The sequence below is a fragment of the Lissotriton vulgaris genome, chromosome 1_2 (genome assembly GCF_964263255.1).
Source record: "Lissotriton vulgaris chromosome 1_2, aLisVul1.2, whole genome shotgun sequence".
Classification (NCBI taxonomy): domain Eukaryota; kingdom Metazoa; phylum Chordata; class Amphibia; order Caudata; family Salamandridae; genus Lissotriton; species Lissotriton vulgaris.
In genome coordinates, this window is record NC_141686.1 from 93,414,073 (window position 1) to 93,431,025 (window position 16,953).

General features: G+C 45.9%; 1 protein-coding gene across 1 annotated transcript in view; it reads right to left on the minus strand.

The window, feature by feature from the left end:
• Positions 1-16,953, minus strand: part of LOC147733977 (adenosine deaminase 2-like) — a 525,029-nt gene that overhangs the window by 452,717 nt on the left and 55,359 nt on the right. Inside the window, exon 2 of the mRNA XM_086952883.1 lies at positions 12,396-12,715. Within this exon, the coding sequence (XP_086809009.1) occupies positions 12,396-12,715 (320 nt within the window). The remainder of the gene's footprint in view (positions 1-12,395; positions 12,716-16,953) is intronic.

The following is a 16,953-nucleotide window of genomic DNA, read 5'->3' on the forward strand; positions in this document are numbered from 1 at the left end:
AAAACTATGGATTTAAGCCCAGATCTCTGTACTAGGGTGAATGTATGACATTGTTATGCATTCTGTCCATCCATTGTTCCTTTTACTTTTAGAAAGTGGACATTTCCCTGATCTTACTGCTCTGTTTGCATTGCAGCATGTCTCCAATACACATCTGGGATGGGTGACAGCTACATTTTGTGAATTCCATCTAGAAAGTCACAAACACAGGAAGGGTGGGTGTGACAGAGAACTCACCTACATTCATCTATATACTGATAGCTCTTCTTGGGCAGGAAGAGGGAGGGGAGCTGACACTTACACCTGAAAAGGCAGTGTCCTGTATCCCACACAAAATACTTATTATCCCTTGTAGATAGCCTGACAGACAGATCTGGGATCAAAGCAAACTTATGCACTTCAAGGGCCTGCTTTGAATCACCCCCAATTCAAAGGAACATTTCCATATAAGTACAAGGGCTTTGACCTTACTAAGACAGTATACTACTGGACCTGTGAAGAACTCTGCCAGGAGTAAAGAATGCTGTGCCACAAGGATTGCCACTTTGCCTGACTGCTGCTCAGAAGGAACTACCTTCTGGTTTGCTGAGCTGCTCTGCTGCCTGCTGAGGACATAGACGGGACCCATCTCACTTGAGCCTAGTGTGACTCAAAGGGTTTGCCAACCTGTCCTGAATCTCAGGGCCAACAAAGACTTCCTTCAACTCTGCAACAGCACCTGGACTCTGCCATCTGTGAGTCCTGCCATGATGAAGTAATGCCAAACCTGTCCCGGGCCCTTGAAAGGTGATTTTTGCTGTCCAGAAGCATCACAATTGACTCAGTGATGACTTGGTGCCGACTGGAGCACATGTATTGAGACATCTTTGTCAATGCTTTGCTCCATCCAGGGTTCTTTCTCAACGGGACCTGCATGGGTCCTGCCCTCCATCCCGATTGGCCTGAACTTTGGATTTACCCCGGTCTAGCCTGACCTCAAGTAACCCCTAAGAACTATTTGATTCTAAACACTACCTTTTGAATTATTCTTTAGAAATGTATAACTCTGGTATTACGTATTAGATTTTTGAAGTTTTGGTCTTGTTTTCTTCATAAACCGTTTCTCTATTTTTTTAAACCTGTGTGGAGATTTTATTGGTATTTGTATTGTGTTACTGTGTGCGTGTGTGTGCTACACATATACTTTACACATTGCCTATTAAATAATACTGAAACTCTGTGCCAAGCTACCTGATGGTGGGACAGGTTTTCTCTTAGGGTGTATCTAGTTTACCCTGACTCGGATTGTGGTCCCTACTTGGACAGGGTGCATACCTCTGCAAACTAGAGACTCAATTTTTCACACTACCATTTTACGGTGAAGGGTCATTGGGAAAGGCGAAAGAGTTTGGACGTGGATACTCAGGGTGGTGCCTGTTGCTGTCACCTGCCAGTTGTTGGCCTTTCCAGGTTTTGTGTTACGGCAGTGCTGTGGGAAGGCAAGGCATTTGCAGAGGGTTGTGGATGGGCTGCCTTAGATATGCAGGTAGTGTCCGAAATTGCAGTCCGAAAAGCAGTGATCTCTCTGCCCTGGATCAGTGGCTCCAGATGGTGAAGGAAGAGAAGCAAGGTGCTGATGTGTGGGAGATTGGAGTGGAGTTTCCTGCTGAGAAGCACATAATAAAGGACTTGTGAAGATGTAGATGTGATAAAGGCTCTCCTCCTGCCTCCAGCATTGCCACCATATACTCTTGTACCTCTGCCCTTCCATGGCCACATTCTAGTCTTTTCTTGTTGTACAGAGTAAGACAGCAACACATGGTATCAGACCATGCATACAGGATGCATCTGTGTGCAACTATAGAGTGGTGCACACCTTTGACCACCTCTTTAATTTTAAATACCCATGAGGTGCTTTTACACCATTCGCTCTTCAAGCAATAGTTTTGTTCTTCTTGAGTCAAGTGGATTAGAGCTACACTACGCCCTGCCATGGACATTATCTGAATATGCTCTAGTGGAATATCTTGTTTTAGGGGCAGGTAGACATATTTCTTGTATCCACTGTGTTTTGTGTCCTTTGTGTTTTGGTTTTTTTTTTGTACATGGGTCGGATGGTGTTACCACCAAGAATTAGGTGGTAACCAAGGCAGTAAAGGTGCCCATGTCCAGTTTAATGAGATATCTCATACTGTGATATTGATTCATGTTACAGATAAGAATACAAATGCACTGTGAATTCTCTGAAGATGTCTCTAGACTGAGATATCAGAGCATACCTCAGTGAAAGATTGGAATACCTTATGAGGGCTTTGTGGATATCTTACTACTGTGATAACAGTGAAAAGAGAAAATTAGGTTAGGAGGCATTGTTGGAACCCTGTGGATTTATGAGTACTTTGATATTAATGAATGCCATAAGGGATGATAAAAGGTACATTGAGAGATCTCTGTGAAAGTCTCACCACCTTGCCGAGGTGCACTGTGTAGATCAGCATAGAAGTAGATTATGAGAGCTATGTAGTTGTCGCAGCACAAGTATATCAGCACATGCCACAGGAAAGGATACAAGAGCTGTGCCAATTTCTCACTACTGGGATATGGGTGCATGTTGCGGATCTGAATAGAAATGTGGCATGAGGTCTAATGGATATCTTGGTAATGAACTATCTGCAAACTAAATGGAATAATCGAGGTACATTTTGAGAATTTTGCTGATATCTCACTGTGGTGGGAATCAGGAGACAAGTATATTGTGACTGCTCTGTGAATATTGAGAGAGCTCTGCTGATACCTCACAATGGCCATGGCACTTAAAGGGGGGAATCAGGAGACAGGTGCATTGTGACAGCTCTGTGGATGTCACGTTAATGTTGTACTATTGAGATGGAAGTACCTGCTCCATGAAATAATGAAGTATCTGAGGTTGTGACAGGTCTATGAGTGTTTCACTGCAATGTTTTACGTATAGCTGCACTGTAAAGGCTCTACGGGTAACTAAGCTCTCATATAGTGGTGCATGGTGTATGTAGGTAAGGAGGGGATTTCTGGAATCTCTTCCTAAGTTTCAATACTGGACTTAGAGACCAGTCAGTCAGTCATGGCAGAAGTGCATTGTAAAAACCACACAGATGTTTCACTTTCAGTGTAAACATTCACAATGCAAATAAGACAGGTGTGCCTTTTGCTAGCCTTCTTTGATCAAGTACAAAGATATCAGGTCATGCTACATTTGAAGATCAATGTAAATTGGTAGAGCTCACTACTACAAGTTTCTGCAGTGGGAGTCCTGTGCAGGTAAGGACAAAAGTAAACTGTGAACTTTGCAGTATGTGTGTTGTGGTATAAAAGTACGTGTGCTTGGGGAGAACTATGTGGATGTTTCAGTACTGAGGTAGCTTTGCATGGAGCCAGTCCGGATCAAAAGTCATTGTGTGGGGGGAGGAGCCAAGATGGCGACTGGAGCGGACGTGTGAGCTCCCGGCTCCGCCGGCCTTTGAATCCCGCACCATCATCCTGCTTGATATCCTGAAGCAAATCACTTGCGGGATGTGCGGTAAGCTGTGCTGACTTCGCCAGCGTTCCTCCGGATCCTCCGACTGCCCGGTGTCCGAAGATATCCTGGATTTGCCTAACCGCCCTGGACCCCAGCTGGTATCGCTGCGCACCGCCGGACCTCTGAGGCTCCGTTTCGGCCGAGCTGCTCGCTTGGAGCCGGAGTGTGGGGGACGCTGCCTTTGCTCGGGACGTAGAATGTCCTGCACGGTCTGCCAAAGATTACATCGCACATTGGAATTGTAGCGTGAGTGTTTGGGGCAGACGCAGTGGGTGATAGACTCCCTTTTTAAGGCGCTGACGGAGTGCCGCCTCGACCCCATCGCTGCTCCTTCCTGGCATCGGCGAGCCCCCCCCCCCTCCGCCCTGACTAACTGACTACGCTGATGCGGCTCCATGCGAAAAACCGCTGGCCGTGAGATGACCCTGGAGACACCGAGGGCTTGCATCGATCATCGGTAGTGCCTCGCGAACCCCCCACCCCCCAGCTCCAGCGCTGTATTGTCAGCAAGATGGCGACGCCAGTTCACTTGTGCCGTGGGGAGGGTGGCCCGTCCTCGCCCTGTGACCGCGAACCCATGTACACAGAGGGGGCCAGTTCGCATACATCCTCCTTTGATCTGGAACTAAAGGAGCCGCAGCCTGAGTGGTCGGTTGGTGATGTTATGGCTGCTCTGGGTGAATTGAGATCGGCGCTGGAACTTGGTTATAATGCACTGGGCGTGAAGCTTGATGCCATTGTGAACGACCTGAGGCGGGAGCGGAAGGTCTGTCCCCCACAAAGTTTGGATCTGCCTGTACAGCTGGCTGACTGGGATACAATGTCTTCGATGGTCCGCAGCAATGATGTTACTGTTTTCACCGGAGCTTGTAACAAATCAAGGCCACCTGTCGGACCGGTTGGTGCTACTTTGTTTCCCTCTCGTTCCGAGACTGACTTTCAGCCTTGCTTAACATCGCCACTGTTTCGGGCACTAGTTACATGGCCTCTCGCCCCCTTGCTTGCTCTGCTTTTGAGGTTTCCATTCTCTCAGTTGTGGTACTTTTACCATCTGGATGTGTCGGAGAGACTTTCAACTGAGGACAGTGAACTTCTTGGAGGCTGGCGACGTCCATTTTGCGCTCATGTCCCTCCCCCTCTCACAAAGTGGCCATATTGTTTCTTTGTCTCCGGAGGTATTGGATTTTCGTGGGGGATGGGTGTGGGGGGACATCCACGATCGGGCCAGGCCTAGGCGGCTTCCTTAGTGGAATTGACGTACCGGCGGGCGGGGACTGGGTTGGGACTGCTTTTTGCTTGATTTGTATGCATATTCGGAAATGATTCACCCCATTTACAGTATTGTTTGCTATTACTATTGTGCTGATATAATTGGGGTGGCGGATGTTTATGGGGCCGGCGGAGACCGGGAGTATGTGGAACTGACCTCCTCCCGACCTGTTTTTCTTTTTTGGGAGTTATAGATTAGAATGCTCTTTTCTTACTCCCTATATTCAGATGTTATAATTCTTCCTTATTCTTTTCTCCTCTTTCTTTCTTCCTTGTCCTATATTTCGGGTTTATTGGGCGACAGACACACTGCTGGGGGGGGGTAGGCCGTAGCCTCTGCATGCGTGTAGGGTGGGGGGTTGGGGGATGGGATTTTTGCTTTCTTATTTCGGTTTCTATGGTGCCTTGATTTTTTTCCTTTGTTTTGTCTCTCTTTCTTTATTCTCTCTTGGGTCCGGGTTTGCTGCAGCTTTGGGGCGGGTGGCGGTGGACGGTGATATGATGGTTGGTATAACTCCCGTTGTATATATTTTGAGCTGCCATGCTGCCGTGAGGGACTTGACTATTGGGTAACTTGATTGCGTGGCACACTTGCTGCTACTGTCATCTCACGCTTGCACGGACTCCACTTTCTTTGCCTTCCTTTTTGTATTTTAAAAAAACTGAACTGTCGGATTTCAATAGTTGCTACTAAAATGTAAAACAAACCTTCATGACTCCTGGGGCGCGGGATCACACATCTTCCAGTGTAAATTTAAATGCTTGCATGTTGTATTAATGTGATACTGTGCCACCGTATTGCTTGCTTTGGTGCAACAAAAGTATCCGTGGCCGGCCGGATGGTTGTGGGCCCGTATTTGTTCTTTGCCTAATGCACAATAAAGGTTTACAAAAAATAAAAAAAATAAAAAAAAGTCATTGTGTGAGAGCTTGGTGAGTGTCTCAGTACTGGGAAAGCTTTGCATGATGCTGATCAGGATGGAAAGTCTCAGTGAGACCTCTCCTTGTATCTCTGTACTAGAACACAGGATAGAAACACACAAAAGGACATGGGAAGCTGCTTGAAATAAATATGTCTAACCATTAGCAATAGCTCAGAGTAGCACTCCAACCCATTGTTTTTTTTTTTTTTTTTTTGAAAATGGATTTTTTTTTATTGTTTCAGTTAATTAAAACCACAACAATACATTTTAAAAGAGTCGATATATAAGTGCGATCTCTGTTGGTATATTCTAGAGCATTCTCAGTCTAATACCAAGTTTGTTATTTAAAATAGAATAACGTGTAATTGAAATACAGTCTATCTAACTTAGTGCAGAAGTTCTTGTTTTTTTCTCTTTCAATGTTCCAGAGAGCTCTCTCTCCGAGCTACCACAGTTATGTTATCCTTTTGTGGACAGGGTGCCCGGGTGTGCTTTAGCGCTTGGGTGTGGGCTGCCAGGAACTTTAGTAGTAGGCAGTTCAATCGTGTGTCTTCTAGGTTCAAGGTTGCCATAATTGCAGATCTGCACGTTCTTATGCCCCGATCGTTCATTGACTTTTTTAAAAGAGAGCTTCGAGCTTGAGCTAGATTCGGGCCGATACAAACAAGATGAATGAACTCCAACCCATTGTTATTTTGCTCACCATGCCACCTCAGCTTGGACCCACTCAAATTTAAACCAGTCTTGAATCTGCTGCTCATGGGAACAGTCCAGCCCGAACTGCCAAGCCAGGTTCTCCCTAAACTGTAAAACATGCAATGTAGTACTGGATTCACCATAGTTATGGGCTCATCTGTCGGGTACAACTTGGTTGCAGGGACACATTAAGCAAGACATCCACATCTGGGCATACCCATGCCAATTAGGGTTGAACATGAAACACACAAAAGGTAATGGGAGGCTGTTTGCAATAAGTCTAACCAATGGCAATAGCTCATGGTTCCTCCAACCCAATGTTATTATGCTCACCATGCCATCTCAGTTTGGACCCAGCTATCTGCAAATTCTTTTTTGACCTTGCTTTTTGTGGGAACAGTCTGGTCCTCCTGGTCAAGACTTATTTGCATACGACGGAGTCCAAACTGAGGTGGCATGGTGAGCAAAAAATAATGGCTTGGGATACAGTCCGAGCGATTGCCAGTAGCTGAGATTAATCCAAGCATTCCATCCACCACCTTGTTGCTAGAAAATTATAGAAAGGCGGGTGTCGCAGTAGTGGTAAAGCTTTGCTTGGTTCTGGTCAGGATAAAAAGTCACTGTGAGAACTTGCTTTGTTGTCTTAGTACTGGTATGGCTTTGCAAGGGGCTGGTCAGAATAGAAAATCATTGTGTGAGTGTCAGTACTGGCATGCTTTGCATGTGGGTGGTCAGGATAGAAAGCCACTGGGGGAGCTCGAATTGGTGTCTCAGCACTGGGATAGCTTTGCATGGGGCTGGTCAGGATAGAAAGTCATTGTGTGAGACATTGCCTCAGTATCTCCGTACTGGAAAAGCTTTGCTTGGCTGGGCAGGATGGAAAGTCACTGTGAGAGCTTGCTTTGGTGTCTCAGTACTGTTATAGATTTGCATGGAGCTGATCAGGATAGAAAGTCTTTGCGTGAGAGCTCAGTGGGTGTCTCAGTACTAGGATAGCTTTTCATGGGGCTGGTCAGGATAGAACATCACTGTGTGAGTGTTCAGTGAATGTCTCAGTACTGGCCAAGCTTTGCATGTGGGCGGTCAGGCTACAAAGCCACTGTCGGAGCTCACTTTTGTGTATCAGTACTGGGATAGCTACGCATAGGGCTAGTCAGGTTAGAAAGTCATTGTGTGAGAGCTCATTCGGTGTATCAGTTCTGGGATTGCATTCCACAGGGCTGCTCATGATTGAAAGTCGAAGTTCGATTTGATTCGGTTTCTTAGTACTGGGATACTTTGTATGGGGCTCGTCAGGATAGAAAGGCATTGTATGAGAGCTTGGTGAGTGTCAATACTGGGATAGGTTAGCATGGGGCTGGTTAGGATAGAAATCACTTTGAGCAGCTCTATTTTATGTCCCAGTACGGGGACAGCTTTGCATTAGGAAGGTCAGGATAGGAAGTGATTGTGAAAGCTCGGCAGGTGTCTCAGTACTGGTAAAGCATTACATTGGACTGGTCATGACAGAATGTCAATTTGAGAGCTTGCTTTACTTTTTCAGCATTTGAATAGCTTTGCATGTGCCTGGTCAGGATCCAAAGTGATTGTGTTAGAGCTTATTAGACGTCTCAGTTCTGGGACAGTAGCTTTGCATATAGCTGGCTAGGATAGAAAGTCACTGTGAGAGCTGGCAACTGTGTCTCAGTACTAGGATAGCTTTGCATAGTGCTGGCCAGGTTAGAAAGTCACTGTGAGAGCTAGCGTCAGTGTCTCAGTACTGGGATAGCTTTGCATAGTGCTGGCCAGGTTAGAAAGTCACTGTGAGAGCTAGCGACAGTGTCTCAGTTCAGGGAAAGCTTTGCATAGTGCTGGCCAGGTTAGAAAGTCACTGTGAGAGCTAGCGACTGTGTCTCAGTTCTGGGCTAGCTTTGCATGGTGCTGGCGGTCAGGATAGAAAGTCACTGTGAGAGCTAGCGTCTGTGTCTCAGTTCTGGGATAGCTTTGCATAGTGCTGGCCAGGTTAGAAAGTCACTGTGGGAGCTAGCGTCGGTGTCTCAGTTTTGGGCTAGCTTTGCATGGTGCTGGCGGTCAGGATAGAAAGTCACTGTGAGAGCTAGCGTCAGTGTCTCAGTACTGGGTTAGCTTTGCATGGTGCTGGTCAGGACAGAAAGTCACTGTGAGAGCTAGCGTCAGTGTCTCAGTACTGGGATAGCTTTGCATAGTGCTGGCCAGGTTAGAAAGTCACTGTGAGAGCTAGCGTCTGTGTCTCAGTTCTGGGATAGCTTTGCATAGTGCTGGCCAGGTTAGAAAGTCACTGTGAGAGCTAGCGTCAGTGTCTCAGTACTGGGATAGCTTTGCATAGTGCTGGCTAGGTTAGAAAGTCACTGTGAGAGCTAGCGTCTGTGTCTCAGTTCTGGGCTAGCTTTGCATGGTGCTGGCGGTCAGGATAGAAAGTCACTGTGAGAGCTAGCGTCTGTGTCTCAGTTCTGGGATAGCTTTGCATAGTGCTGGCCAGGTTAGAAAGTCACTGTGAGAGCTAGCGCCTGTGTCTCAGTTCTGGGCTAGCTTTGCATTGTGCTGGCGGTCAGGATAGAAAGTCACTGTGAGAGCTAGCGTCAGTGTCTCAGTACTGGGATAGCTTTGCATAGTGCTGGCCAGGTTAGAAAGTCACTGTGAGAGCTAGCGTCTGTGTCTCAGTTCTGGGATAGCTTTGCATAGTGCTGGCCAGGTTAGAAAGTCACTGTGAGAGCTAGCGTCAGTGTCTCAGTACTGGGTTAGCTTTGCATGGTGCTGGTCAGGACAGAAAGTCACTGTGAGAGCTAGCGTCAGTGTCTCAGTACTGGGATAGCTTTGCATAGTGCTGGCCAGGTTAGAAAGTCACTGTGAGAGCTAGCGTCTCTCTCTCAGTTCTGGGATAGCTTTGCATAGTGCTGGCCAGGTTAGAAAGTCACTGTGAGAGCTAGCGTCAGTGTCTCAGTACTGGGATAGCTTTGCATAGTAATGGCCAGGTTAGAAAGTCACTGTGAGAGCTAGCGTCAGTGTCTCAGTACTGGGATAACTTTGCATAGTGCTGGCCAGGTTAGAAAGTCACTGTGAGAGCTAGCGTCTGTGTCTCAGTTCTGTGCTAGCTTTGCATGGTGCTGGCGGTCAGGATAGAAAGTCACTGTGAGAGCTAGCGTCTGTGTCTCAGTTCTGGGATAGCTTTGCATAGTGCTAGCCAGGTTAGAAAGTCACTGTGAGAGCTAGCGTCAGTGTCTCAGTACTGGGATAGCTTTGCATAGTGCTGGCCAGGTTAGAAAGTCACTGTGAGAGCTAGCGTCTGTGTCTCAGTTCTGGGATAGCTTTGTATAGTGCTGGCCAGGTTAGAAAGTCACTGTGAGAGCTAGCGTCTGTGTCTCAGTTCTGGGATAGCTTTGCATAGTGCTGGCCAGGTTAGAAAGTCACTGTGAGAGCTAGCGTCTGTGTCTCAGTTCTGGGCTAGCTTTGCATGGTGCTGGCGGTCAGGATAGAAAGTCACTGTGAGAGCTAGCATCTGTGTCTCAGTTCTGGGATAGCTTTGATAGTGCTGGCCAGGTTAGAAAGTCACTGTAAGAGCTAGCGTCTGTGTCTCAGTTCTGGGATAGCTTTGCATAGTGCTGGCCAGGTTAGAAAATCACTGTGAGAGCTAGCGTCTGTGTCTCAGTTCTGGGCTAGCTTTGCATGGTGCTGGCGGTCAGGATAGAAAGTCACTGTGAGAGCTAGCGCCAGTGTCTCAGTACTGGGATAGCTTTGCATAGTGCTGGTCAGGAAAGAAAGTCACTGTGAAAGCTAGCGTCAGTGTCTCAGTACTGAGCTAGCTTTGCATTGTGCTGGCGGTCAGGAGAGAAAGTCACTGTGAGACCTTGCGTCTGTCTCAGTACTGGGCTAAATTTCAATGGAGCTAGTCAGATTAAAACTCATTAGTAGGTGTCTCAGTGCTGGGAGTGCATTGCTTGTGGCAGGTCAGGATAGAACATCATTGCAATGGCCTTGGTGGGCATTTCAGTACTAGGACAGATTGGCGTGGACAGAGTAGGATAGGAGCATACTGTGAGAGCTCGGTGGGCGCCTCAGTGTTGGTATTGTTTTGAAAGGGGCAGATAAGGATCGAAGTTCAATCTGAGAGCTTGGTGGGTCTCAATACTGGGATTGATGTACATGGGGCAGGTCAGGAGGGAAACGCATTGGGAGAGCTTGATGGGCATCTCTGTACTGGGATTGCTTGCACGGAGTTGGTCAGTATAAAAGTGCATAGTGAGAGCCAGTTGGGCATCTTCATGCATGAATTACCTACATGGGGCAGGTCAGAAAGGAAATCCATTGTGAGAGCTTAATGGGTGTCTAAGTACTGGAATTGACTTTTATGGGGTAGGGTGGCATTTAAATGCATTGGGAGAGCTTGATGGCACCTCATTACAACTTTGAATGGGGCAAGTCAGATGGGCTGTGAACGCCCTGGACATGTTTTTGGAATGTTCTGCTTGCTGAAGCCTTACACCAGGACAGTTGTATGGAGGCAAAAATGTGCCCCTGTCTCAGAAACATTCAGTGCACTGGCCGCCATAAGTGTGGCAGGGTATGCTCAGACGTGAGTCCCTTGCTCACTTTGCCACTGGATTCAAGCAAGCCAAAATGTCTGAACTGGGGTGGCAGAGTGGGCTAAAGAACGGTGATGGATTAAACCCAGATCTTTTGACTGGGTGTGAGTGTTTGATTGATTCATATGCTCCGTCCAACACCACCCCCTTTTGTACCGCTTTTGGCCGCCATAAGTGTGGCAGGGTATGCTCAGACGTGAGTCCCTTGCTCACTTTGCCACTGGATTCAAGCAAGCCGGGCTGAAGACGGCTGGAATGCCAGAAACCGGTCCTCGGAAACTTGTTTCCGGTCCAGGGAAGACATGGCTTGGCAGTTCGGGCTGGACTGTTCCCATGAGGCACAGGGTCAGACTGATTTGCATATAGCCATGTCTGAACTGGGGTGGCAGAGTGGGCTAAAGAACGGTGATGGATTAAACCCAGATCTTTTGACTGGGTGTGAGTGTTTGATTGGTTCAGATGCTCCGTCCATTACCACCCCCTTTTGTACTGCTTTTGGCCACCATAAGTGTGGCAGGGTATGCTCAGACGTGAGTCCCTTGCTCACTTTGCCACTGGATTCAAGCAAGCCTGGCTGAAGACGGCTGGAATGCCAGAAACCGGTCCTCGGAAGCTTGTTTCCGGTCCAGGGAAGACTTGGCTTGGCAGTTTGGGCTGGACTGTTCCCATGAAGCACAGGGTTAGACAGATTTGCATATAGCCATGTCTGAACTGGGGTGGCAGAGTGGGCTAAAGAATGGTGATGGATTAAACCCAGATCTTTTGACTGGGTGTGAGTGTTTGATTAATTCAGATGCTCCGTCCATCACCACCCCCTTTTGTACCGCTGTTTACAGTGAGGCATCTTGACCAATCCTTTTAACACCTTGCGTGCTGCCCCGATTTCCCCCCGGTGCTGGACATTCCATAACTGGGTGTGGTCGTAACGGAATCATTCCGTCATCAGCACAGCTCAACCGTGACTGATGACGGAATGGTTCCGTCACAAGCATCGAAGGGGTTAACATGAGCCTTTTCTCTGTTTATAATAGGCGCAGACAGCAATGCTCAGGCTCTTTTTTGCTTCCATAGATCCCCATATAAAACACTTCCACACATGAAGGCGCCCCTTTGGATTCTTAGGCAAAGAACTTTCAAACAAACTCACTATCCAATTTAGAACTAATCACAACCAGTTCACCTTCAGAAACATGCCTAGTGTGTAGGTAGACCTCTCTTTGGACCCTTCTGCTGACCCAGTTTCATCAGGTTCTATTTAAACTGTATTTCTTTGCACCAAGAGGCACTCGTAAGTAGGGGAGATCATTGCACCTTACAAGAGACACATCAAATAAAATTGAAACATTTTGAAACCTCTGTGGACCCAATGGTTACCTTTCGGCATTTTCTTCAGGAAGCTAAAGACGGTGCTCTGATCGATGATACTCTTCGCTCTAAAGAAGTGCATGCTGGGAGGGAAGGTCCCCATCCTGGTGGTTTCTATCACCTCTTCCTGCTTCAGCTTCATGAGCATCTGGTTGGCGCGGTCCTCATCTGCATCCAGCACGATGCTGCCACCCGTAAGCATGGAGAGCTCCTTTTCCATCAGAGAGTCGCGGTCAAGGGGCGACGGTACGAGGTGATCTACACAGGTCAAGCTCAGGAGAAGCCACGCTGAAGGCCAGGTGTGGAGGACTCCCATGGTTACCTGTTTCCTGGGGGGGGGGGGGGACAAAAATACACAGGTCTATGCACATTTTAATGTACATATGAGTGCATTTCTAATTAAAAGCAAATTATGTTTAGTTTAAATGAATTTTAGTTAGCATAACCAGCCTGGAGTTGACATGACTAGGCCAAAGTAAACCAGTGTTGATAATCATTGTACATTGAGGAAAAAGAAACATGGTTTTAAATTACATGAACGTGTTTCCTACATTCATGTCTCTCTTCTATGTTTTTTCATTTTAGAAAATAAACAAAATAGAATTCTTTTAACTTGCACTGTTTACTTTCCAAGCTGAAATGTATAATTTTGGGTTTCTCTAGAAAGAAGCCATTTTTTAATAACATATTTTTGGGATATAGACCTGTGTACATATATATCGTCCAATATATGATATTAGCAACCTTAATGCGCATCTACATAATGTATTACAGTTGAAGTGTTGTACATAGAGTCATAAAATAATGGCCAAACATCCCGAACCCGCCCACCTCCCCACACCCACTAACTATCTAGCTCCCTCCTACTCCTGAACCAGGCTCACTTCTATAGTATCACGTCATAGAGGCATCAGGTCTGACATCATTTTTCAGTAATGTTAAGTTCATGGTGTACACCTCTACACCTTGCAATTCTGCAGGGTTCATGTAGGGTCTGAGATTGATGGGTTCACAGCACCTTAAAAATGGCACATACTGTACATTGTTTAATGCAGGGAAGTTTCCGCAGAAGCAAATTATTCCAGTATAGCATCCCATTCCAAGGAAATCGCGTTCTTCCTTGAACCTCTATTTTCCTCTCTCCTAATTGCCATGCTTACAGCCCTGCCTCATCAAACTACCTCTCCATGCCAGGCCAGTGCCGTTGGAGGTTGTGCAAATTTCCATTTCATCGTGATTGAGCGTTTCACCAATATGAGTGCCAAATTGGCGAATCTGGTATCTATGCCTTGTGTTTTGTGCTTCCTGCCTATACCAAGATGCAGCGCTCTACTGAGTCTCCTCCCGTTACATGTGATGATTCACGAAGGAGTTTATGTACCATTTCCCAGAAGGTGTCGGCATGCCCAGATCATGTGCATGAGGTCAGCCGACTTTGCATGACATCTAGGACACAAATCTGTTGCATCAGGGAACATTTTTCTCAATTTGTAAGGTGTCAGATACGCTCTGTGTACCAGCATGAGTTGTATCATCTTAAACTTCGGGTTCCGTGACACTTTCTTGGGGTGTTTGAGCCCTCTTCCCCATTCCTTGTCCGACAAGTCATGACCAATGTCTCTGGCCCATTTACCTCATAGACCTGATAGTGGTATAGCAGCATGGGTACGGACACTTCTGTATATCAATCTGGTGAGATGTCCCCCATTACCAATTAGGTGCAGCATGTGTACTATTGCATGTGTCTTAGGCTCTGCACCGTCAAGCGACCAGGTACTTCTTATAAATCTGGTGACGCTGGCATGGAGTATGTATAGTGTGTTGGGTACGCCTTGCTCTCACACAAATGTGTCATGATCCATAAGCGTATGGTCTGCGAACAGCATCCCTTCTGTATTCACTCCCTCATCTGCCCACTAACTCAAACATTGCGTGGAAACTACTCTGGTTGGAGTGGGGATCCCCAACAAAGGGATATTAGAGGCGTATGGAACCATATCCCCCGTATACCTTATGGCTCTTTTCCAGTATGTGATGGCTACTTTCAGAAGAGGTGGGGCCATCAAGATGGATCTCTTTCACAGCAGCAGTAGAGTATGGAGCAGACCCTTCTCCCAATCTGTCATGGACATCCCTATCTCCTGCAAATTTCGTCCAGCTGTCCAGTAGGAGAGCCACTGGAGCTGGCTAGCATAGCAATATGCCTGGAAATCAGGAACCCCCAGGCCCCCTCTGCCCATATCTAACTATAGCTTCTGGAGGTTCACCCTCCTACATCCCTTGCTCCAAATTCGATCAGAAAGCATTGTGTTTAGTGTTTTGAATATCTGCGCTGGGATCAATATCGGCAGATTGGTAAAATAGTACAATAATCAGGGCAACATGACCATTTTGGAAATGGCCACTCTTCCTGCCATAGAGAGTGGTAGTTAGGTCCAAAACACTATCTGGGATTTAAGTGCCTTGATCGTGCACCTCAGGTTACCATCGAGCATATCCTGTGGTTCCCTATATACTTGTATGCCAAGATAGTTGAAGGTGGTAGGTGCCATAGGAAACATCCACTGTCCAAAATAAACAGGGTCATTGTGGGCTGAGTCCTTGAAGTGATGAGCATATGATTTGGATTCATTGATCGACAGGCCGGAGAGTATCTGGAATTGTCTGAATACCGTGGAAAGAGGCTCATTAGGACCCCGGAGATTAATGAGATAATGTATGATGTCATCCACATACGGGGAGATAGTGTGAGTCATGGTGTTGAGAATGATGCCCCTTACCATCGCTACCTTACGAATCTTGATAGCCAATGGTTTGAGTGCCAATGCAAATAGCAGGGGCGACAGAGGGCATCTTTATTGTGTGCCCCTGGCTATATGGTAAGGTGGGGATATATGGGCTCCTGTCCTGGTCCGGGCCATTGGGTCCGTATATAGTAAGCTGACCCAATTTAGATATTTCTCTGGTATCCTCAACAGTGGTAATGCTCTTAACATATAGCACCAGTGTAGTGTATCGTATGCCTGTCTCATATCCAGCGAGATACTGCCTACGTCTGTATCAGCAGCATTGGTCTACATGTATCAGGTGTGCGAGGTATGGTTGTAGCCTATCAGCCAGTACTTTGCTGAGGATTTTACAATCCGTATTCAGAAGAGAAAGGGGGCAATAGCTCGATATATCGCTGCAATCCCTGCCTGGTTTTAATAGAGATGCAACAAGAGCCTGTCGTGGGGGGTAGTGATCCTGCCTCAAGCACAGTACTATGTAGTTTTTCTAGGTGTGGCATTAAATGTGTTGAAAATCTTAAGAAAGAAGCCATTTGTAGAATATTTTTGTATTTGTAACACAGTCAAGTTTGTTTGACCTGAATCTGCTCTAACAAATCATTCATCAGTTGTACTGTCTAATATTTGTATTTGTCACGTAAATGTCATGCTATGTCCTTCATATCTTATGTACGACTTAATATTATTATGTAGGAAAGTATGTATTTTCTAAATGTTTCTTTTTTTATATATCATAATTTCTCAAAACATCATTGGTTTTTGTGTACGTGACTTTACAAGTATAGTCCTATTATGTTGGATTTCACCAAGTCATGTGTGTGGGTATCACTACCTAAAACTTTAAAAATTTGCTAGTTTTGGGAGATGTGCCAGACGTTTTGCTTACTTCCATGAAGTCAGACTCCATGTCAGTCTATCTACACTTAGACTTTTCTTGCTTTCCTAATTCAGCAGACTCTGAGCTAGTTTGTCTAATGATTTAGACTTTTCTTTTGAACTGAGCACACTTAATGCTAGCTATTTTTGCTGAAGTATCCTTTGGTTCTGGCTCTTTACTTGCTTTGGGGTAGACCTTATGTTGATCATCTTGCAGTTTCATTACTTGATGCATTATGAATGATGATTTATATTTGAACAACTACCTTTTGCTTTCTGTAATGATTCCTAAATTTGAATACATCTATATAGGTTTGACTTTGAATTGTGTCCTGCGGTTTTCGTTTGTTTGCACAACAGCCAGCATTTTAAAAGACTCATATGGTCCCAGTCTTGCATTTCAACCCTTTTGATTTACTAATTAAAAGTGTTGAAAAAGTTCAACTATACTATTATTATTATTATTATTATTAATATTATTATTATTATTATTATTATTATTATTATTATTATTATTATTATTTATTATTTTTGTGTTCTATCGAGCGTGAAATTGACCTGTGAGGGTATCAGAGCGCTTTACAAGGTACAGTGGTGAACAAAAACAAAATTTAAAGTGCAGAGAAATACATAATCAACAGCTAGGATGGCTAGGGGTGAGGTGCTAAGAACAAAGTGAGAGAGGGGGATACAGGGGAAGGTTCAAATCACCGTTAGTGACAGTAAAAACAAAGGTCCCACGTATTCTCGGCGGAGAGAATGGTGATCTGGGTGAGAGGCAATAGACTTAGATTCATCTGTCCCAAAGTGGTGGATTAGGGCAGGGCTTAGATGAGGAATTTACCCATCAGAAAGGTTTTGGCCTCTTTTTTGAAGCGTGCTAGAGAAGCGATTCTTTTTAT